The sequence below is a fragment of the Hemiscyllium ocellatum genome, chromosome 33 (assembly GCF_020745735.1).
Source record: "Hemiscyllium ocellatum isolate sHemOce1 chromosome 33, sHemOce1.pat.X.cur, whole genome shotgun sequence".
In the NCBI taxonomy this organism is placed as follows: Eukaryota; Metazoa; Chordata; class Chondrichthyes; order Orectolobiformes; family Hemiscylliidae; genus Hemiscyllium; species Hemiscyllium ocellatum.
Window position 1 is genome coordinate 21,902,352 of NC_083433.1, and position 24,617 is coordinate 21,926,968.

The 24,617-nt window shown below is 50.8% G+C and overlaps 1 protein-coding gene across 3 annotated transcripts in view; it reads left to right on the top strand.

Moving 5' to 3' along the window:
• Nucleotides 1–10,217: 10,217 nt before the first annotated feature.
• LOC132831283 (GATOR complex protein WDR24-like) overlaps nt 10,218–24,617 on the top strand; it is a 30,740-nt gene continuing 16,340 nt past the window's right edge. The window contains exons 1-3 of one of the 3 annotated variants that reach the window (XM_060849323.1): nt 10,218–10,283; nt 18,207–18,803; nt 23,083–23,260. In XM_060849323.1, the coding sequence (XP_060705306.1) occupies nt 18,332–18,803; nt 23,083–23,260 (650 nt within the window). In that variant the 5' untranslated portion in view covers nt 10,218–10,283; nt 18,207–18,331. Of the gene's footprint in view, nt 10,284–10,319; nt 10,369–15,253; nt 15,337–18,206; nt 18,804–23,082; nt 23,261–24,617 lie in introns of those variants that run through there. The other 2 variants (XM_060849320.1, XM_060849324.1) reach the window with 2 other exon arrangements.

Consider the following 24,617-nt stretch of genomic DNA (forward strand, 5'->3'; position numbering starts at 1 on the left):
ATGTATGTGTGAGTGTACAGATATGAGTGTGAGCGAGAGAGAGTATGTGTGTGTGTGGGTGTGTGTAGATATTTTTCTTTGTGCTTCTTTCACCAATCACCTTAAGTCTGTGTAGTTTTCTGGTTCCTGATTTTTCCAGTAAGAACAAAGGGTTTCTTTATATCTGTGCAATCCCTCATGATTTTGAACATCTTTAATCAAGGCTCCTCCGAGATGAACAGTCCCAACTTCTTCAATGTATCCATGTAAGTGAAGTGCCACATCCTGGAAATCATGCCCATGAACAATATTCCCGCTAAGTCATGTAGCCGGTGGAAAGCTCCACACAGTGCTGATGAATTGCTTCCATATCCAAATGCTACTGCTGCATTCCACCTTCCTACCTTTCCCCAAGGACCCTCAATTCCCTTACTGATTAAAAATCTGCCTCCCTCAGCCTTGAACATAATTAGAGACCCAGTCTCGACAGCCCTCTGTGGTCATGAATACTTCCAAAGTTGTGTGTTATCTGCCATTTTGTAGATGGTGCTCTGTACAGCTCAGACAAAGCCTTCTGATCAAGGTAAAGCATCCAAACTATTTTAAACATCTTTTTCAAATTCTCCTACCCAACTCCAAAAACCTACCTTGATGTTTCCCTGCTCCTCCATTTCATATAAAAATAATTGTACCATTCAGTTTGCATTGTCTGTTCTCAAAACCTTCTTAGCAAACACTAATTGACAGGATACAAATCACCCCGTCAAAGCAGATTTTGGACTGGACTGCCCCATATAACAAGGAGAAAGTGAGGTCTGCAGATGCTGGAGATCAGAGCTGAAAATGTGTTGCTGGAAAAGCACAGCAGGTCAGGCAGCATCCAAGGAACAGGAAATTCGACGTTTCGGGCATAAGCCCTTCTTCAGGAATCTGAAGAAGGGCTTATGCCCGAAACGTCAAATTTCCTGTTCCTTGGATGCTGCCTGACCTGCTGCGCTTTTCCAGCAACACATTTTCTGCCCCATATAACAAGGTCAGCTGAAAATTCGGCTGCTCCAACACTTAAGAAAAGGATGTGAGCATGACCAGAAAAGGATCCGACACCACATGTGACTAACTCCTGACCAACTTCTCCTTTTGTATGGGTCTTCTCATGAATCATTTCCCCCCATCAGTGTTCACTGATCTCCACTGGCTCCTAGATTGAAAGTTTCATTATGAAACTTCCACCCTTCTTCCCAAATCCCTCAATTGCCTGGTCCCACTTTCTCCCCCTCTCACTTCCTACTGCCCCAAAACCTTCTGAGATTTCGGATTCCAGCCTCCTGTACAGTGTCCCATCTGATTTTAATCTCTCTCACCACTGGTGGTGGTGCCTTCCCTGGAACTCCCACCCAGAACCTCTCTGTCTCTCCTTCTCCATTAAAGACACTCAGGCTGACGTGGTAAACAACAACCGAAAGAAGTGAGGATTCTGGAAATCAGGAACAAAACCAGAAGTTGCCGGTAAAGCTTAGCGGTCTAGATCACAGTAGTGCTGGAAAAGCACAGCAGGTCAGGCAGCATCCGAGGAGCAGGAAGATCGACGTTGCGAGCAAAAGCCCTTCATCGGTGAAATGCCGATTTTCCTGCTCCTCAGATGCTGCCTGATCTGCTGTGCTTTTCCAGCACCACTCTGATCTAGACTCTGGTTTCCAGCATCTGCACGCCTCACTTTTGTCTGGTAAAGCTCAACAGATCTGGCAGCATCTGTGGAGAGAGATCAGAGTCAACCCTGTGACCGAAACGTTATCTCTGATTTCTCTCCGCAGCTGCTGCCAGATCTACTGAGTTTTTCCAGCAACTTCTGTTTTTGTTTCTGACTATTTTGGTTTCTGCTGGAACCACCTTGGGTAGATGCACTGCCAGCAATTCTTCGTCTGGATATTAGTCTATGTCAGTCTATCCAATGGGGAAGGATGACCACATTGCATCATTGGTGGAAGGTCTTAGTACTGAGTGTGCAGGATGTCTTTATTTCTTAACACTTAATGGCTATTTACGTTAGACAGATTTACATGAAAATCTTCCTAAGACCTTAGGCTCAATGCAAGAGTGACTAAGCACTACAACATTCTGGTAACACACAACAGCTTGAACTAAATACTGGTATACCACTGGACAAACATCTCTTAGGATATAACCAAACTCATGAGAGCGGCACGGTGGCTCAGTGGTTGGCACTGCTGCCTTACAGCACCTGGGACCTGGGTTCGATTCCAGCCTCAGGCTTGTGTGGATTTTGCACAGTCTCCCTTTGACTGTGGATTTGTTCTGGTTTCCTACCAGAGTCCAAAGATATGCAGTATAGGTGAATTGCCCATACTGTTTAGGGGTGTGAAGGTCAGGTACAAATATAGAGTAATAGGGGACTGGGTCTGGGTGGGATACACTTCAGAGAGTCAGCATGGACTTGCTGGGCTGAAGGGCCTGTTTCCACACAGTAGAGATTCTATTCTTTGCCATCCTAATGGCTTTATACAACAGCTACCTTTTTGACCAACTTCCTTGACATACACCTGATCTGATCCTTGACATACACCTGATCTGATCCAGAGTTTCGTTTTGCTTTTGAAGTTCATACATTGTGTTAAGTGAAGGTAAAAGCACTCTCTCCTGGGGAGGGCCAACTTATTGAAAAGTGTGGTGCTGGAGAAGCACAGCCAGTATCTGAGGAGCAGGAGAGTTGATGTTTCAGGAACAAGCTCTTCGTTAGGAATGCACAAAACGTTGACTCCTGCTCCTCGGATGCTGCCTGACCGGCTGTGCTTTTCCAGCACCGCACTCTTTGACTCTGATTCCCAGTTCTCCCTTTCTCCTCGGGACAACTGGTGGTGAGTTTAACCTGAGGGTTACAACACCTCGGGCAAGATTGAGAAGGCAGGAGCTTTAATTGGTGATCGAGGCCAGTTCAGGAATCAAACTTGTGCTGCCTGTGATGTTTGCATTGCAAAGTGACTGTCCAGCCAACTGAGCTAACCAACCTGTACATGGATGCATTTTGTTTAAGAAGCAGATTATCCTAGGTCAGTAGGGTAGATGAAGAAGATATTTCAGATACAAGTTGAGCATCTGAGATCCACTCCAATCCCCAAAGCACATCAACAGCAAATTAGCATCAGTACTGGACACAAAGGCCAGTGTAACATTGATAGGCATTTGACCCTTGTCAAGTTCATTACAAGAAATGGTCCATGGTCAAATGTAACAAGATCTGGACAATATCCAGCCTTGGGCTGACAAGTGGAATGTAAGATTCATGCCACACAAATGCCAAGCAATGACCATCTCCAATAAGACTCAATCTAAACATCACCCCTTGACATTCAATGGCATTACCATCACTGAATCCCCCACTATCAACATCCTGGGGGTTACCATTGACCAGGAACTCAACTAGACTTGCCACATAAACACAGTGGCTACAAGAGCAGGTCAGAGGCTGGGTATACTGTAGCAAGTAACTCACCTCCTGACTTCCCAAAGCCTGTCCAGGTCAGGAGTGTGATGGAATACTCCCCACTTGCCTGGATGAGTGCAGCTCCAACAACATTCAAGACCCTTGATGCCATCAGGACGAAGTAACCCACTTGATTGGCACTACATTCACAAACATCCACTTCCTTCACCACCAACACTCAGTAGCAGCAGTATGTACTATCCGCAAGATGTCACTATGGAAATTCATCAAAGATCCTTCTACAGTACCTTCCAAACCCACAATCACTTCCATCTAGAAGGACAAGGGCAGCAGATGTATGGGAACACCACCCAAGCTGCCCTCCAAGCCACTCGCCATCCTGATTTGGAAATATATCGCCATTCCTTCACTGTCACTGGGTCAAAATCCCGGAATTCCCTCCCTAAGGGCATTGTGGGGCAACCCACAGCAGGTGGACTGCAGCAATTCAAGAAGGCAGCTCACCCCCACCTTCTCAAGGGGGCAACTAGGGACTGGGCAATAAATGCTGAGCCAAGCTAGCGGTGCTCACATCCTATAAATGAACAAAAAAAAACCCTGCTAATGATGTCATGCTCAGAGCTACCAAATGCTGAACTTTTTAAATGAAGGAGCCAGGAGAAGAATCAGAAAGTCCTCAAATGGTGTCAGGGTCGAGGTATGAGGAGGACGAAAACACCACATAATTCAGATGAAGTATTTCAGTGCAACTTCAGGTCAAATTAACAATCCCTGGCTCCACCACGTCCCAGCGCACACCATCACCATCACTCACTTTTCTCTTCAGGGTCAAGGTGCTGCGCGAGAGGAGCTGCCACTCTGGGACTGTTTCTAAACCCCATCCACACTCAATCCTTACCCACTCTGGGACTGTTTCTAAACCCCATCCACACTCAGTCCTTACCCACTCTGGGACTGTTTCTAAACCCCATCCACACTCAATCCTTACCCACTCTGGGACTGTTTCTAAACCCCATCCACACTCAGTCCTTACCCACTCTGGGACTGTTTCTAAACCCCATCCACACTCAGTCCTTACCCACTCTGGGACTGTTTCTAAACCCCATCCACACTCAATCCTTACCCACTCTGGGACTGTTTCTAAACCCCATCCACACTCGATCCTTACCCTCTCTGGGACTGTTTCTAAACCCCATCCACACTCGATCCTTACCCATTCTGGGACTGTTTCTAAACCCCATCCACACTCAATCCTTACCCACTCTGGGACTGTTTCTAAACCCCATCCGCACTCGATCCTTACCCACTCTGGGACTGTTTCTAAACCCCATCCCCACTCGATCCTTACCCGCTCTGGGACTGTTTCTAAACCCCATCCACACTCGATCCTTACCCACTCTGGGACTGTTTCTAAACCCCATCCACACTCAATCCTTGCCCACTCTGGGACTGTTTCTAAACCCCATCCGCACTCGATCCTTACCCACTCTGGGACTGTTTCTAAACCCCATCCGCACTCGATCCTTACCCACTCTGGGACTGTTTCTAAACCCCATCCACACTCAATCCTTACCCATTCTGGGACTGTTTCTAAACCCCATCCCCACTCGATCCTTCCCCACTCTGGGACTGTTTCTAAACCCCATCCACACTCAATCCTTACCCACCCTGGGACTGTTTCTAAACCCCATCCCCACTCAATCCTTCCCCACTCTGGGACTGTTTCTAAACCCCAACCCCACTCAATCCTTCCCCACTCTGGGACTGTTTCTAAACGCCATCCACACTCAATCCTTACCCACTCTGGGACTGTTTCTAAACCCCATCCACACTCAATCCTTACCCACCCTGGGACTGTTTCTAAACCCCATCCCCACTCGATCCTTACCCACTCTGGGACTGTTTCTAAACCCCATCCACACTCAATCCTTACCCACCCTGGGACTGTTTCTAAACCCCATCCCCACTCGATCCTTACCCACCCTGGGACTGTTTCTAAACCCCATCCCCACTCAATCCTTCCCCACTCTGGGACTGTTTCTAAACCCCAACCCCACTCAATCCTTCCCCACTCTGGGACTGTTTCTAAACGCCATCCACACTCAATCCTTACCCACTCTGGGACTGTTTCTAAACCCCATCCACACTCGATCCTTACCCTCTCTGGGACTGTTTCTGAACCCCATCCACACTCAATCCTTACCCACTCTGGGGCTGTTTCTAAACCCCATCCACACTCGATCCTTACCCACTCTGGGGCTGTTTCTAAACCCCATCCACACTCAATCCTTACCCACCCTGGGACTGTTTCTGAACCCCATCCACACTCAATCCTTACCCACTCTGGGACTGTTTCTGAACCCCATCCACACTCAATCCTTACCCATTCTGGGGCTGTTTCTAAACCCCATCCACACTCAATCCTTACCCACCCTGGGACTGTTTCTGAACCCCATCCACACTCAATCCTTACCCACTCTGGGACTGTTTCTGAACCCCATCCACACTCAATCCTTACCCACTCTGGGACTGTTTCTAAACCCCATCCATACTCAATCCTTACCCACTCTGGGACTGTTTCTAAACCCCATCCACACTCGATCCTTACCCACCCTGGGACTGTTTCTGAACCCCATCCACACTCAATCCTTACCCACTCTGGGACTGTTTCTGAACCCCATCCACACTCAATCCTTACCCACTCTGGGGCTGTTTCTAAACCCCATCCACACTCAATCCTTACCCACTCTGGGACTGTTTCTAAACCCCATCCACACTCAATCCTTACCCACTCTGGGACTGTTTCTAAACCCCATCCACACTCAATCCTTACCCACTCTGGGACTGTTTCTAAACCCCATCCACACTCAATCCTTACCCACCCTGGGACTGTTTCTGAACCCCATCCACACTCAATCCTTACCCACTCTGGGACTGTTTCTAAACCCCATCCACATTCAATCCTTACCCACCCTGGGACTGTTTCTAAACCCCATCCACACTCAATCCTTACCCATTCTGGGACTGTTTCTCAACCCCATCCACACTCAATCCTTACCCACTCTGGGACTGTTTCTAAACCCCATTCTCACTCAATCCTTTCCCACTCTGGGACTGTTTCTAAACCCCATCCACACTCAATCCTTACCCATTCTGGGACTGTTTCTCAACCCCATCCACACTCAATCCTTACCCACTCTGGGACTGTTTCTAAACCCCATTCTCACTCAATCCTTACCCACTCTGGGACTGTTTCTAAACCCCATCCACACTCAATCCTTACGCACTCTGGGACTGTTTCTAAATCCCATCCACTCAATCCTTAGGCACTCTGGAGCTGTAGTATAGTGGCAATATCACTGGGCTATTAATTTAGAGGCCTGAACTAATGCACTCAGGGTATGAGTTCAACTCCCACCCTAGAGACTGGTAAATTATGTTAATGGGTGAGTATGACGCTGTTATTAATTGTTATTTAAAATTCAACCTCAAGGTTATTGATAAGTGTGAAGCTTGGAAGACTGTTGTTGCCAAAATAACTGAGTATGGGATTTACCTAAATGACAGACAACTGCAGGGTAATAATGGAGGAAGTCATATCAGTGGACGAGTGACCCAGAGTCCTGGGTTAATTCTCTGGTGGAATTTAAACTTGGTGAATTAAAACCCTGGAATTGAAAAGTAGCGGCAACCATGCAATGGTCATCAATTGTTGTAAAAACCCATCTGCCTCACGTATGGCCCTCAGGGAAGGGAACCTGCCACCTTTATCTGGCCTGGCCCTACACGTGATTCCAAACCCAGAGTCAATGAGATTGACTCTGGAATGGCCTAGTAAGACACTCAGTCCAACGGCTTTTAGGGGCGGGGCATTCACACCCCCTGAAAAACACTTGAGATTTCACATTTCTGAAGAGGGGACATTGGATTCAAAACATTAATTTTGTTTTGTTTCTCTCTCTGTAGATGCTGCCGGATGTGCTGAGTTTCTCCAGCAACTTCTGTGGTTGTTTGAGAATTCACACTGTCCCAGCCCATTGGTCAGTGCTGACCTTCAGTATATTTCTGATAACTGCTAGTGTATCAATGGTAACATTTCTTCCTTAAAAGGTTTTATACTATCTTCCAGTGAATAGTTCAGAGATGTTTTATCGGTAGGTTTAAACTCCTACAAACATTATAATTTAGAAACTGTACGTTGGTAATACTTAATCCATTTGAAAATTGATTACAGCACCAGGTTTGATTCCAGCCTCGGGTGACTGTCTGTGTGGAGTGTGTACATTCTCCCCGTGTCTGCGTGGGTTTCCTCCGGGTGCTCCGGTTTCCTCCCACAGTCCAAAGATGTGCAGGTTAGAGTGAACTGGTCATGGGAAATTGCCCGTAGAGTCCAGGGATGTGCTAGGTGGGTTAGCCAAGAGAAATGCAGAGTTACAGGGTGGGTTTGGGTGGGATGCTCTTCACAGGGGTCAATGTGGACCTGATGGACCCACGCTAGCAATTCAATGAAAATGGAGGCATTTCAATGAGAGGGTCGCAGGGTCCAGCACTGTCTCAACCCCACTCCCCCATTCCAACCAAACACCTAATTCTGGGCAGCACACTTTGGGAAGGAGTCATGGCCAGAAGAGGGGATTTACTGGAATGCTCCCACGTTTGAGGAATGTTTTGGGAATAGACAGTGGTGTTCTCCTTTCAGTGGGGGAGGTTATGGGGAGATAGATTTGAGCTGTTTTGGAGATGGTGAGGGGTTTTGAGAGGGCAGGAAGAGGAGGGGAACAGTTTCCAGTTGTCAGCGGGAGGGAGCTGTTCAGTGGCCAGAGCACACAGCGTCACGATCACGGAGGGGGTCATTATAAAGAGTTGGGGAAGATATGGGGGCGCAGACACAGGGAATGGAGACGCAGGTCCAGGGTAGGGGGAGGTATAGGATGGGGCAAGTACAGGGAATATGGGGCAGATAATGGGGAATGGGGGCCGGTACAGGGAGTGGGAGAGGTCTGGGTATAGGGAGAGGCAGGTAGAGGGAGTAGAGGACAGGTACAGGGAATGAGGAGAGGTATGGGTATAGGGAGAGGCAGGTGCAGGGGAGTGGGTGAGGTATGGGAATAGGGAGAGGCAGGTAAAGGGGCAGGTATAGGGAGTGGGGAGGAATAGGGTAGAGGGTGTGGGGAAGGTATAGGGTGTAGGGAGTGGGGAGGTATAGGGTGTAGGGAGTGAGAGAGGTATAGGGTGTAGGAGAGGTAGAGGTATAGGATGTAGGGTGTGGGAGAGGTATAGGATGTAGGGTGTGGGGAGGTATAGGGTGTAGGGAGTGGGAGAGGTATAGGGTGTAGGGAGTGAGAGAGGTATGGGTGTAGGGAGTGGGAGAGGTATAGGGTGTAGGAGAGGTAGAGGTATAGGATGTAGGGTGTGGGAGAGGTATAGGGTGTAGGGTGTGGGGAGGTATAGGGTGTAGGGAGTGGGAGAGGTATGGGTGTAGGGAGTGGGAGAGGTATAGGGTGTAGGAGAGGTAGAGGTATAGGATGTAGGGTGTGGGAGAGGTATAGGGTGTAGGGTGTGGGGAGGTATAGGGTGTAGGGAGTGGGAGAGGTATAGGGTGTAGGGAGTGAGAGAGGTATGGGTGTAGGGAGTGAGAGAGGTATAGGGTGTAGGAGAGGTAGAGGTATAGGATGTAGGGTGTGGGAGAGGTATAGGGTGTAGGGTGTGGGGAGGTATAGGGTGTAGGGAGTGGGAGAGATATAGGGTGTAGGGAGTGAGAGAGGTATGGGTGTAGGGAGTGAGAGAGGTATAGGGTGTAGGAGAGGTAGAGGTATAGGATGTAGGGTGTGGGGAGGTGTAGGGAGTGGGAGAGGTATAGGGTGTAGGGAGTGAGAGAGGTATGGGTGTAGGGAGTGGGAGAGGTATAGGGTGTAGGGTGTGGGGATAGTATAGGGTGTAGGGAGTGGGAGAGGTATAGGGTGTAGGGAGTGAGAGAGGTATGGGTGTAGGGAGTGGGAGAGGTATAGGGTGTAGGGTGTGGGGATAGTATAGGGTGTAGGGAGTGGGAGAGGTATAGGGTGTAGGGAGTGGGAGAGGTATAGGGTGTAGGGTGTGGGGAGGTATAGGGTGTAGGGTGTGGGAGAGGTATAGGGAGTGGGAGAGGTATAGGGTGTAGGGAGGTATAGGGTGTAGGGTGTGGGAGAGGTATAGGGAGTGGGAGAGGTATAGGGTGTAGGGTGTGGGAGAGGTATAGGGAGTGGGAGAGGTATAGGGTGTAGGGTGTGGGGAGGTATAGGGTGTAGGGTGTGGGGAGGTATAGGGTGTAGGGTGTGGGAGAGGTATAGGGAGTGGGAGAGGTATAGGGTGTAGGGTGTGGGGAGGTATAGGGTGTAGGGTGTGGGGAGGTATAGGGAGTGGGAGAGGTATAGGGTGTAGGGTGTGGGGAGGTATAGGGTGTAGGGTGTGGGAGAGGTATAGGGAGTGGGAGAGGTATAGGGTGTGGGGAGGTATAGGGTGTAGGGTGTGGGGTGTGGGGAGGTATAGGGTGTGGGGTGTGGGAGAGATATAGGGTGTAGGGAGTGGGAGAGGTATAGGGTGTAGGGAGTGGGAGAGGTATAGGGTGTAGGGAGTGGGAGAGGTATAGGGTGTAGGGAGTGGGAGAGGTATAGGGTGTAGGGAGTGGGAGAGGTATAGGGTGTAGTGAGGGAGGGGGCTGTCGCTGGATTTGTTGCCAAAACGTGTTCATTTAAAAATAAACCAGGCGGCAGCGTCAGTGTGTTCCTGCTCAGGGACAGGGACAGAGACAGAGACAGAGACAGAGGGGGTGAGGGGGGAGGAGATTCGGCAGCGGCTCCTAAGGGAGGTGTGTATCATGGAAAGGGAGGGAGCAATGGGCTAGTAGCGGAATGATGGAAGAGTGGCCTGGCCGGGGGCAGTCACTGCGGTCGGTGAGTTCCTGCCGGGACTGACGGTCCCTGAATGCCCCCCCCCCCCCCGGGAGCCGGCACAGACCCCGGTCCCAGGCCCCAGATCCAGGACCCGCTCCAGCTCAGGGCCGGGCTCCGGGCTCTGCCGCCCCCGGGGGGGGGGGGGGGTCTGTGTGAGACGCTGCAGCCGGACACTGACCGGGCCCCGGGCCCCGACCGCAGGAGCCGCGGGGGCTGTGTACCCGGGGAGGGGGTGTACCGGGGTGGATGTGTGTGTATCTGGGGGTGTGTGTACACGGGGGGGTGTATCCGGGGGGGGGGGGGGGGAGGGGGTGTGTGTATCTGGGGGTGTGTGTACACGGGGGGGTGTATCCGGGGGGGGGGGGGGGAGGGTGTGTGTGTATCTGGGGGTGTGTGTACACGGGGGGGTGTATCCGGGGGGGGGGGGGGGGGGGGGGGGGGGAGGGTGTGTGTGTATCTGGGGAGGGGCGTGAGTACCCGGGGGAGGGCGTGTACCTGTGTGTGTGTGTACGTACCCGGGGGGGGGGGGGGGTGTTTACCCTGGGGGGGGGGGGGGAAGGGTGTGTGTGTGTGTACCCAGGGGGAAAGAGGGGTGTGTACCCGGTGTGAGGAGGAGTGTACCCATTGGGGAGGGTCTGTGTACATGTTGGGTGGAGGGGGGTGAGTACTGGGGGAAGGGGGGTGTACCTGGAGGGAGGGGCGTGTGTACCCATTGGGGGTGTGTGTACACTCCCCATTCATGAACCCCCCATTCTTCCTCCCCCCCACTCTCTCCCACCCCCCCACTCTCCCCCCCCACTCTCCCCGTTCCAGTCCCCCCACCCCATTCCTGCCCCACTCTCCCCATTCCTGCCCCCCACCCCCCACTCCCCCCATTCCTGCCCCCCACTCCCCCCATTCCTGCCCCCACCCTCCACTCCCCCCATTCCTGCCCCCACTCCCCACTCTCCACATTCCTGCTCCCCCAACCCCCCACTCTCCTTATTCCTGCCCCCACTCTCCCCATTCCTGCACCCCAGCCCACCCCCCCACTCTCCCCATTTCTACTCCCCACTCCCTGTTCTTGCCACACCAATGCCCAAACTCTCTCTGTTCCTGCCCCCCCCCCCCCAAACTTCCACCCCCCCATTGTCTTCTTTGCCCTGGCAACCTCTGCTCCTTCCCCAACCTCCTTGTCCCCTTCCCCAAATCTCCGATTTGAAGACACCGGTGTTGGAATGTTACAAAGCACAGGACGCCAGGTTATAGTCCATCAGGTTTAATTGGAAGCACTAGCTTTTGTAGCTCTGCTCCTTCCATCAGGTGGGGAAGCGCTCCGAAAGCTAGTGCTTCCAATTAAACCTGATGGACTATAACCTGGTGTTGTGTGATTTTTAACTTTTCCCAATCTCCGAGGTACTGAGCTCAACAGCAGCGAGACGTAAGGGGTTGACACTGACCAGCTACACCGTAGCGAACATTGACCGAGCTGCCCCCACAGCTCCTCGGCTCAGTACTACCCACCCCGTGTCTGATCTCCCGGTAACTGCCATTCTCCACCCCCTTCCCCACTCGCCCTCCCACAGCAGAGGCCAGTCGAGCCCCTTACAATTCTGACTTCAATTTCCCTAAATTCTTCCTGGGCAGAGTTTCTCAGAAAGGGGTGGGTGGGGGGGGGGGGGTTGGGACCCGTGAGAGATCTCTGGGGCTGCTCTGGACTGGGTTATAGCAGCCGTGCTCCTCCTCAGACTCCAGCCCCTCACGGTAACAGGGCAAGCCCTGTTGTGAAAGGAGCCATTGGGGAGGATAAGCAGCGGGGGGAATAGATAACCAACAAAAACAAGATGGTGGGTAAGTGGGGAGGGTGTGTGTGTGTGTGTGTGTGTGTGTGTGTGTGTGTGCGCGCGCATGTAAGAATGATTAGAGAAAAAAATAATCCACGTACCCATGGAACCCCCAGTGTAAATGCAGTTTGCTACAAATTAGGAGCAAAAATAGGCCATTTGATCCTTCAAGCCAACTATACTATACCACCATGGCTAATCTGTTAGTGTTTTCAATTCCATATTCTCATCTACCCCTGAAAGCCTTTTGGTTCCCTTCTCCTTAAAGAATCTATCTAGAGTCGGTGTATTAAAGCACAGACAGAGGCCCTTAGGCCCATCACTGATGGTGAGTCACAGTTCCCGCCGTGAACTTCGTATTCAATGACACCAGCTCCATGGCCTCCTCAGGCAGAGTTCCAAAGTCAGGCAACCTTCTTTTTAAAAAAACAAGTCCTCTCATCCCCATCCTCAAAGATGAATTCTACCCCCCCCACTTTAAAAGTGTCCTCTAGTTCAGGGCCCGCCTACGAGACAGAACATCACTGTCACTTCCTGCTCGTCAACACCATTCAAGATCTTAACCACTTCAATCAAAACTTCCATCCCTCTTCTAAACTCCAGCAGAACCAAGTGCAGTCTGTCCAACCTCTTCTCATGAGGCAGTCCACTCGTTCCAGGTATTAATCTGTCCAATTTAAAATAGGTCAATCAAGATGTGGAGGGAATGTCTTAACTCAACTCAATGGGCAGCATGGTGGCTTAGTGGTTAGCATTGCGCCAGGGACCTGGGTTCGATTCCAGCCTTGGGTGACTGACTGTGTGGGGTTTGCACATCCTCCCCGTGTCTGCGTGAGTTTCCTCCGGGTGCTTCGGTTTCCTCCCACTGTGCAAATGATGAATTGGCCACGCTAAATTGTTCACAGTGTCCAGGGGTGTGTAGTGTGTTTAGTCAGGGATAAATGTAGAGTAATATAGCGTGGGTTTGGGTGGGATACTCTTCGGAGGGTCAGTGTGGAGTTGTTGGGCCAAAGGGCCTGTTTCACACTGTCGGGATTCTATTAAAAAAAACAGTGCTCTTTGAGGAATTCATTATCTCAGAGTGCTGTGACTGCTCATTTATTGAGTAGATATCAGTAGTTATTGGATACCAAGGAATATGGGGGTAGACGGGAAAGAGCTGGCATTGGAGGGGAGATCAGGTTTAAAGGGGTGAATGGCATACTCCTGATCATAATTTCTCAGATTAGCTTCTCAAGCCTTTTTCCAGGATCTACCCAATAAGACAGCCCTGGGCTGGGGGTGGGTGGGCGTAAACCAGGGTCTTGTCTTGATTCTCCTTGGTTTCCCAAGTGGGTTTGTTGGGATTTCCCTGGGTTACAGAGTTGGTGATCACGCTCCTCTTGCTGGTTACCAGCCTGTGGTTTGCACGTTTCACTGAATCTACTGTGAAAATAGCAGAGTCAGAAGTGCCTCACGTGAACTTCCTCTTTCCAGTTCCCCCTCCATTGGAGCCGAAATCACTGCAATGTTTGGATGGAGCTGGGTAGGGAGGGATGGAGAAATTGGTTTGGTATTTTCCCTCCCTTTCTGGTTGTGGCCATGTTAGATTTACCCTGAGACCTTGTTTGAGGGATGGGCCAAAACTCCGGTTCCTGTCCCATTTCTCAGCCCAGGGACTGAATGTAGCGTTTCCCTGGGTTGAGAAAATGGCGCTTCCTCTGTTCTGTGTAGCTCTGTCCATCACTCTGCAACACAGTGACTTGTGAAACTCAAGTCTGTGACCGTTACACCTTACTTCATGCTACATCCCAGAGAACGGGGAGTGAGCCAGGCAGGAAGTTATACCCTTTGATTCACGCTCGAATGGTTAATGCTAACCAAGTCCCCAGTGTTCCCATCCCTGTTTGCTATATTCCACCATGTTGTCGCTCCCTACTCTTCAAGACAGATAGCAGCACAGTACAAAGCCATTTGGCCGGTCCACCCTGCACCCGCTCTTTGAAGAAGATCTCTCTGATCACTCCCACTCCCACCGCCCTTTCCCCACAACCCTGAGAAATGTCCCTTTTGTGGGCATTTCTCCACTGAACCCTCCTGTTGAATCAGCCCCACTGCCCCCTTAAGCAGCACCCAGCTGTGTCAGACATCGGCACGGTGGCTCAGTGGTTAGCACTGCTGCCTCACAGCATCAGGGACCCGGGTTCGATTCCAGTCTCAGGTGACTGTTTGTGTGGAGTTTGCACATTCCCCATGTCTGCCTGGGTTTCCTCCCACAGTCCTGTAGATGTGCAGGTTAAATGGATTGGCCATGCTAAATTGCCCGTGGCGTTCAGGGAGGTGCAGGCTAGAGGCAGTTCGTTGTAAAACACGAATTATGCACAATTTAGACAGTTGGGAGACATCTGTCCCCTTCAAAAACCTGAAATATTCACCATTTTCCAAACCAGAACTGCACGGTGCCATCAGGTTGGGTGGAGTTTGTTACCATTAACTCTTTCAGTACCATTTCTGAATGGAATCTCTGGGATCCCCATCGTCTGTCCCTCCACGATTGGCAGGCCATGCCTTAGCTCACTCTGAGATTCCCTCTCTGAAACCTTTCTGAACCTTCCATCCTCCATTTAAACCTCTCCCTTGGTTAGGCTGTCAGTCACCTGCCCGGTTACTGCCGGATGTGGCTGGGGACTTGTTTCACTGCTATATCCTGGTCTCTGTCTCTCCCGGGGCTCGGGTGACTCAGGGGAAAGCTGAGGCTAAGCAAAGAGTCCATGCTATACAAATGAAATTTGGCATAAGGACAGCCTCCGACTCCTGGCTCACAAGGTACACAGGGATTTAGCGTACTGGTCGTTTCACTCACACTAAAGGCCTTGGCTCATGTTTTGGGGATGTGAGTTCGAATCCCATCAGGCATCCGGGGCCATTTAAATTCAATTCTTTAAAAGAAAAACACTAAATGTCGATTACCAACCCAGTCAAGTTCACCGGTGCCCAAATAGAGAAGAGAATCTGCCACCCTTACCCGGTCTGGCCTACTTGTGAGTCCAGACCCACAGCAAAATAGTCAATTCTTAAATGCCCCCCTGAATTGGTTATTTCAGGGTGGGTTGCGCTTCGGCGGGTCGGTGTGGACGTTTTGGACCGAAGGGCCTGTATACACACTGTAAGTAATCTAATCTAATCAGGCACGGGCAGCAAGTGCTGGCCTTCCCCCTGCGGGAATAAATTAAATCAGAAAGTAACAGCCCCAACAAGGAAGAAATGTGAAGTTTAGTGGAGATATATTGGGTACAGTGAAAAGTAGGTAATGTCACCACATTCTGGTGACATTAAAGCAATTGTATAAATGGTGAAATACTGAATAAATATATGTTAAATTGACATTACTGAAACTGAGGAGGAAGTGAGGTCTGCAGATGCTGGAGATCAGAGCTGAAAATGTGTTGCTGAAAAAGCGCAGCAGGTCAGGCAGCATCCAAGGAGCAGGAGAATCGATGTTTAGAGCATAAGCCCTTCTTCAGGAATTCTGAAGAAGGGCTTATGCCCGAAACGTCGAATCCCCATTACTGAAACTGAAATTGCTTCCAAGGTTTATGGGGACTGGTTTGCCTGGATTTGTCGGGGTGGGAATCAGGGAGAACTCTCGTCCGAAGGTGAGTGTGTTTGAGAAGCAGCTAGCGAAGCTGTTAGTGAAAACAGCCTCTAGTTTTGTTAAGGCCCAGTGTTACTTCAGTGGTTAGTTTCACATTTCTGTAATTAGGAAGGGGAACTTGATGATTTGGAGGGAGCAGCTGTAAGAATTTGACTCTTTGCTTAGCCTTAGCTTTCCCCGGAGTCACCCGAGCCCCGTGAGAGAGAGAGAGACTGGGATAGAGTTCACTGATTCCTCCCAGTTAACACATCAAGACAGATAGCAATGCAGGCTGACACAATACAATAGGCCATTCAGCCCATCGATCCTGCATCCGCTGTTTGAAGAGAAAAACATTTCCGATTAATTCCACTCTTTCCCTGTAACACCCAGAAATGTTGTGTTTTGTGGGAATTTATTGGTTGAATCATCTCTGCTGCTTAAAGGGGACAGTGGGATCTGGACCACAGCACCAGGCAGTGGGGGGGGAATCATTCACCTTCTGGAATTTACATAGCACCTTTCCCATTCTCCTAGCTGGCACTTCGTCGGCTCAGTCAGCCGGTTAGAAGTTGCTGTCACTTAGGGCAGGCCTGGCAGCCAACAGGTGCACAGCAGCACGGTGGCACAGTGGGTTAGCACTGCTGCCTCACAGCGCCAGAGACCCGGGTTCACTTCCCGCCTCAGGCGACTGACTGTGTGGAGTTTGCACGTTCTCCCCGTGTCTGCATGGTTTTCCTCCGGGTGCTCCGGTTTCCTCCCACAGTCCACAGATGTGCGGGGTCAGGTGAATTGGCCATGCTAAATCGCCTGTAGTGTTAGGTAAGGGGTAAATGTAGGGGTATGGATTGCGCTTCGGAGGGTCGGTGTGGACTTGTTGGGCCGAAGGGCCTGTTTCCACACTGTAGGGAATCTAATCTAATCTAAAGCAAGATCCCACCAACTGCAATCAGGTTAACCGTGCGTTCGTCTCGTGGCATTGATGAGGGGAATCATTCGGTAATGGATCCTGTAACCCCCGTCCACTGGTGTAAAAACTCGTAGGGAGGGAAATCTGCTGTCCTTATCCGGTCTGGCCTACATTTGACTCCAGATCCACACCAATGTGATTGACTTTTAACTGTCCTCTGGGCAATTAGGGACTGGCAATTCCTCCTCACCTGGCCAGCAACACCTCCATCCCGTGGACAATTTTTTAAAAAGTTCAGGTCAGAAGTGGGTAAATTTGTCTAACTTTCAGAACCGTATGCAATTGGTCAGATACTAAAGCAGCCCTTTGTTGCGATGATTTCCTTGTATCAGCACTTGGTGGTTATTGCAACATTCAGGGGTACAGACAAAGGAGCTAGCAATTGGTTGTTCCAAATATTACATTCAATTCTGCCCGGCAATAGGGGAGGAGCTTGTAGCAAGGGTTTTGATAGGTCTCAATAATGGAGGGACAGGGCTAGAAAGGAACTACTGACCTTCCTCCACTCTTGGTGGTGACAGTAACCCATATGCAACAAGATCTGGTGGAGGTTGGAAGGAACATTCATCCCACATAAATACCAGGCAATGACCATCTCCCCTTGCTTTTCAAAGGCATCATTCCAGTACTGAATACCCTACTGTCAACATCATCTCGGTTTACCAATGGTCAGAAACTAGAATGAACCAGCCATATAAATACTGTGGCCAGCAACAGCAGGTCAGAGGCTGGGAACCCTGCCGTGAGTAACTCACCTGGTTCCCTAAAGCCTGTCCTCCATTAACAAGGTGCAAGTCAGGAGTATGTTAGAATTCTCCCCACTTTCCCAGGTGAGTGCACCTCCCAACAACCCTCAAGCTTGATGTTAACAGGGCCACTCGATTGGCACCACATCCACCTCACTCCCTCCACTACCGACGCTTAGTACCAGCAGGTCATACCATCCACAAAATAACGTGCATAAATTCACCAAGGCTCCTGGGACAGCACCTTCCAAACCCACAACCACTTCCAACTCAAAGGACAAAGGCATAAGATACATGGGAACACCACCAGCTGGAAGTTCCTCTCCAAACCATACACTATCTCCTCCATCCTGACATGGAAATATATCACTGTACCTTTGTTGTTGTTGGGTCAGAATCACGGAAATCCATGAAATCCTCAAACACAATTAGGGATGGGCAATAAATGCTGGACTTGCCAGTGATGCCCACAACCAGTAAAGAATAAATGGACAGAGCTGGGATGTAGCCACCAATATCCTCTAACCTGAAAGGGCACAGAGAGGTACTGCCGAGCTAGGTGTGTTGTTTTGGAAGATGGTTGCCAATCTGGAATTCTGGGTGGATGTGTTTGGAGAGGGAAGGTGGGGGAAGGGGAGGCCTTGTTCCAATCCAACTGTGACCCACCTGTTTCCATCATTCTGCAGGCCCCGGTAACCGTGGCAATGCGCATCAACGATCGGCAATGCCAGCCATGACAGTTAGGTTCGGTGGGTGGAGGACACCACGGACGGCCGAGTGACTTGTTCGCGCTCCCACACCACCCCGCGTCATGGCGAGAATGGCCACAGCTTTGGGCGGAAGCGCCGTTGGGGGCAGGACCATGTCCTGCAACCTGGACGCACCCGCCAACGCCATCAGCGTCTGTCGTGACGGCTCCCAGGTGGCGGTGGCCGGGCGCAACATCTTCAAGGTCTACGCCATCGAGGAGGAGCAGCTGTGCGAGAAGGCCAACCTGCGGGTAGGCCGCAAGCCTTCGCTTAACCTCAGCTGTGCCGATGTGGCCTGGCACCAGGCGGAGGACAACCTGCTGGCCACGGCGGCTACCAACGGAGCGGTGGTGACCTGGAACCTGGGCAAGCAGTCACGCAACAAGCAGGACCAGCTCTTCATGGAGCACAAGCGCACAGTCAACAAAGTGTGCTTCCACCCCGTGGAGCTGCACATCCTCCTGAGCGGATCCCAGGACGGCTCCATGAAGTGCTTTGACCTGAGGAGGAAGGAGTCCGTCTGCACCTTTTCAGGTAGGCCCCAAGCTCAATGTGGGGGAGGGGAGCAGGGGAAATTGGATTGAAATTCGCAGAGGCCTCTGGGTACAGTGGGCATGGGGAAGGCGTTTCCGCTCTGAGGAAAGACTAGAACCTGGGGGTCCACAGCCTCAGGGTGAAGGGATGACCCTTTAGAACTGAGGTGAGGAGGGATTTGAATCCCACCAGGGCAGATAGAGATGTACAGACCATTCAGTCCAACTCGTCCATACAAACCAGATATCCTAAATTCATCAATCCAATTTGCCAGCACTTGGCCCATATCCCTCCAAACCCTTCCTATTCATATACCCATCCAAATGCCTCTTAAATGTTGTAATTGTACCAGCCTCCACCACATCCTCTGGCAGCTCATTCCATACATGTATCACCCTCTGTGTGAAAAAGTTGCCCCTTAGGTCCCTTTTATATCCTTCCCCTCTCACCCTAAACCTATGCCCTCTAGTTCTGGACTCCACCACCCCAGGGGGGGAAAGACCTTGTCTGCTTACCCTATCCATGCCCCTCATGGTTTTATAAACCTCAATAAGGTCACCCCTCAGTTGGTGGGATTTGAATTCAATTAAGAGTCATAATCCTCCAGCACAGAAACAGACCCTTCGGTCCAACCAGTCCATGCTGACCATAATCCCAAACTAAACGAATCCCACTTGCCTGCTCCTGGCCCCTATCTCTCCAAAGATTTCTTACTGTGGTTTCGAGTGGCTGTCGGAGGGGGGGACGTGCTGGGTGGCAGGGGTCTGAGCTGAACGCTGCTGCAGGATATAGTGAGCCTGGCAGCGGTAGACGTCTGGTTCATGGCCACTGCCGTTCAGCACCTTAAAATGGCGGTGCTCGGACCCGACATAGTGTCCCAGTTGGAGGATGCTCAGGTGTACAGTGGGATCCCGTCTGCGCTCACTCCTGCCCAGACGGAATTTCACGTTGGTCCCAGGGTCCTGTACTTCCTGTGGGAGCCTATGCTCCACAACCTGAGCTGTCTCCGGAGTTTTAGTTCTGTCCCTTTCAGGGGTGTATCACAGAGGGCCCTGTACAGACTGCTGCTGTACACCCTCATCCACCTCCCGGACACACCCTGGCGTGCCCATTTACCACCGGGCGGTGGGGACCATCCCCAGTGAAGGCCTCTCTACGTGGGAGTCCTCCCCCTTTCTCTCGGGGATCTGGGATGGAGGGTGCTGCACGCGGCAGTCCCACAGATTGCGGTGGTTCACGGACTCCCAGCCCACCTGCTTGTTCTGTGGTGCTGTGGAGTCCATGGACCATGTGTATGTTGGGTGTGGGCATTTGCACTCCCTTTTTGATTTTCTTAAAAACCTCCTTCTGTTTTGGTTGCACTTCAGTCCCACGCTCCTGATCTTCGGGCACCTGGTACAGAGGAGGGAGGGCAGGTGTGAAGACCTCCTCGCGGGTCTGCTCCTGGGCCTGGCCAAACTGGCCATAAACAAGTCCAGGCAGCGGGCCGTGGAGGGGGTCGTGAGGGCCGACTGCCTGCCCCTCTTCCGCGGTTACATTAGGGCCCAGGTGTCCTTGGAGAAGGAGCACACGGTGTCCACCAACACCCTGGAGTTGTTCAGGGAGAGGTGGGCGCCGCAGGGAGTGGAGTGCATCATTTCCCCCTCCAACTCTATTTTGATTTAGTCCCTGCCCTCCCCTTCACTGTTTTGGTCACACAGCATTGCCCTTTGATGTGAAGGACACTGCTTGTCACTGGCCACTCGGGTGTTTTCCTAACTTCCTGGTGGTGGGAATTGAATAAAGATTTACACACTTGTCGCCCTTCACTGTGTCCTACAGCTGCACACACACGACATGGGGGCTGGGGAAAAGTATGTACTACTGCTATTAGTGTGGGGGGAAAATAAAAAAAAGAAAAAAATTCTTATTCATGTACTTATGCAAATTAAAAGAAAAATCTTGAATTAAGAATTTACTGATGACCATGAAACGATTGTCGACTGTGGGTTCAATAATGTCTTCGAGGGAGGGAAATCTGCTGTCCTCACCTGGTCTGACCTACATGGGACTCCAGACCCACAGCGATATGGTTGCCTCTCAACTGCCTTCTGGGCAATTAGTGACGGGCAATGATTGCTGACCTAGCCAAGTGACACCTTCATCCTGTATGAATAATAAAGAAGAGAAATATTCCTTCAGCCAGAAGGTGGTTAATCTGTGGGGTGCATTGTTGCAGAGGGCTATGGAGGCCATGTCATTGAGGGTATTTAAGACAGAGACAGATAGTTCCTGTTAGCCAAGGGGAAATGAAGGGTTACAGGGGAATGGATTTGAGAAACATATGGTGGAGCAGATTTGATGGGCTGAGTGGCCTAATTCCGCTCCTATTTAGATTAGATTCCCTACAGTATGGAAACAGGCTATTCGGCCCAACAAGTCCACACCGACCCTCTAAAGAGTAACCCACCCAGACCCCCTACCTTATATTTACCCTGACTAATGCACCTAACTCTATGGGCAATTTAGCACGGCCAACTCACCTGGCCTGCATATTTTTTCTTGGACTGTGGGAGGACCCGGAGGAAACCCAGGTAGACACGGGAAGAATGTGCAAACTCCACACAGACAGTCGCCCGAGGCTGGAATTGAACCTGGGCCCCTGGCGCTGTGAGGCAGCAGTGCTAACCACTGAGCCACCGTGCCAGCCTATTTGTTATGGATGTGCTGCTGAACAGTTCCTGAGAATGTCCCACGTTTACAGAAATATAAGATTTACAATTGGCCATGTGCTTAGCTGCCCACCACAAACTTCATTCTTTTTATAAAAATCATCTTCCTCTTTCCTTCCATGGGCTGTGTGTGTCACTCCCTCCCTAATTGGCTGTGAGTGGCTTTCCGGGCCATTTCAGAGGCCGGTTATGAACCTACCCATGTCACGTTGGGCCTGGAGTCACATGTAGGCCAGAGCGAGCAGAGTCTCCCTCCCTAAAGGACATGGGTGAACGTGAGAGGGAGAGTTTCTAACCACACAATGGTCAGTGTCACTGAGACTCGCTCTCGAATCCGGATTTAATCGATCACTTTGAGTCTAAACTCCATCTGTGGTGACGGGATTTGAACCTATGTCCCCAGAACATTAGCGGGGATTGCTAGTCCAGGGATGTTACCCTGATCTCCCCCAGCTCGGTTCCAAATATGAGTGATTCCTCAACAACAATTTTGGATTCCTGTCTGACCTCCTGCAGTTGGACTCCTGACCTTCCTGGGTGACAGTCAATGTGACATTTCCCTGTGCTCTGGCCTGATCAGTTGCTGGGACTCTCACCCATGCATTTGCCCTGGTCCACACCCACCTCTTCCACTGCCACCCTGTCTGGGGACTCTTTCTCTGATGCTCACTTTTTGTCTGTTGTACCACGTCCTGTTTAACCCTCACTCATTGTGCTCACTAATCTACACTGATTTGGAGATGATGGTGTTGGACTGGGGTGTACAAAAGCACTTCCAATTAAACCTGCTGGATTATAACCTGGTGTGGTGTGATTTTTAATAATCTACACTGGTTCCTGTTCAGGGTCGGCATTGAGTTTTAAAATTGTTGTTCTTTTGTTCAAATCTTTCGGAGTCCCTTTCCTATCTCTAATCTTCTGCAGTGTTCCCACCCTCTGACCACGTAATCTCCGGCTTCCTCTTCTTCAATCTCTTCTCCCACTTTTTTTGACTGTTCTCCAAACTTTGGAAATTTCTCCCTGTTTCTTCTGATTTGCTTCTTAAAAGCAATGGCGAGGAAGGGCAGGGGTTAAACGTATCAGAAAGGCTCTTTTAATCAGTCAAAACATAGAAAATAGGTGCAGGAGTAGGCCATTCGGCCCTTTGAGCCTCCACCACTGCTCAATATGATCATCCTGATCATGCAATGACTTGTACTGTCAGCTCTGTCGAGTGAGTACCAATCCTCAGTGCAGTACTGACAGAGCCCTATTGGAGGTGCTGTCTTTCACACTGCCTGCTCTCTCAGGTCAATGGGAAAGGTCTCGGGGCAGGAGCCCATTCCTCAAGGGAATTCTGGCCAATGTTTATTTGTCACTGAAACTGGACAGCGTGGTGACTGTCAATTTGCTATTTATTGGAGCTTGCTGTGTAGAAATTGGCCTCTGTGCTCTCTATGTCACAACAGTGACCCCATTTCACGGGAACATCGCCCACCTTCCTATTGTTTGCGGAAAGTATAACTCTGGTCTGGTTTGTTAGGCTGGGACTCCTTTGTATGTTACTGTGCTGCAACTGCCTCCTGCAGGTCAGTCGGAGAGCGTGCGCAATGTCCACTTCAGCGCCCGTGATTTCTTCACCTTTGCTGCTACCTTCGAGAATGGGAACGTCCAGCTGTGGGACATGCGGAGACCTGACCGGTGTGAGAGGATGTTCACAGCCCACAACGGGCCTGTGTTCTCTTGTGATTGGCACCCAGATGACAGGTAGGACAGAGTCTGGGTGAGAGGACAAGGTGCAAGGTGTGTTTGTACACTGGCATGTGAAAGTACACATTCAGGTACATGTGACAGCGTACTCTGAGACTCCTCCCTTCTGTTTGGGTCAGTGCCACCTCACAAAGTGCTGCTCCGTTGTGGAGGAACTCACTTATTCAGGGCACATGGGCTTCATTGCGTTGGCCGTCATTTGCTGTCCTTCCCTAGTTGCCCTCCAGATGAGCCGCTGCACTCCATGTGGAGGAAGTACATCGCCGTTCCTTCAGTTTTGGGTCAAAATTCACCTCCAGAGTTTTGACCCAAAACTGAAGGAACAGCGATGTGTTTCCTTTGGTTAGTTATATTTATATGAGTCACCTACTGCAGTGAAAGAAGCTGTTCAGCCCGTTCAGTCCATGCTATCTCCCTGAGCAGCAGTTCACTCAGTTCCATTTCCTGGCCTGTGATTGTCTTCCTCCAAAACCCCACCATTTCCTTGTTAAATGGATTGTTCATCATCTCCACTTCCACCCTATCCTGAGCTCCGAGTTCCAGCTCATTAGTGTTCTCTACAAGAAAACACGTCTCTACCCATCCAAACCCTGCATCACTCTCCCAAAGCATTCAATCTGTCTCTCCTCTCCACCTCTACCCATGCATCATCAGTGATCGGAGTCAGCTTTTCCTCATTTACCTGAATGAGACCTGACCTCCTCCATCTCCATTGAATCTCCCCTCAGTCTCCTCTGTTCCAGGGAGACCAATCGCACGGTCTCCAACCTAACCCTGCAGCTACAATCCCTCATCTCTGGAACCATCCTGATAACATCTACCCACTCAGGGACCCTTACATCTGTCCTAAAGTGTGACCAGGTCAGGAGGTAATTCTCTCGTTGGGGCCCACCCAGACCTTTATAAAGGTTGACTATAACCTTGCTGTTTTTGTACTCAGTGCCCAGGATCCTATACATGTCTCTCACGACTTCCTCAGTATATCCTACCACCTTTGAAAGATCGATGCCCGTGAACTCCAAGACCCCTCTGTCCCTGCTCGCTCTGTAGAATGGGGCCACCACATCTAGATGGCCTCTCTCTACCCCCCCCCCCCCGACTCTTCTCCCCCACGCCTTCTCCCCCCTTTCTCCCCATCACCTTCTCCCCCCTTTCTCCCCATCATCTTCTCCCCCTCTCTCTTCTCCCCACTCCTTCTCCCCCCCTTCTGCCCCCTCTCTTCTTCCCCTCCTCCCCTCTTCTCTACCCCCTTCCCCCTCTCTTCTCCCCTCTTCTCCCCCTCTTTATTCACCCCGTCTCCCCCATCTCCACCCCCTTCTCCCCCTCTCCTCCCCCCCTTCTCTTCTCCCCTCTT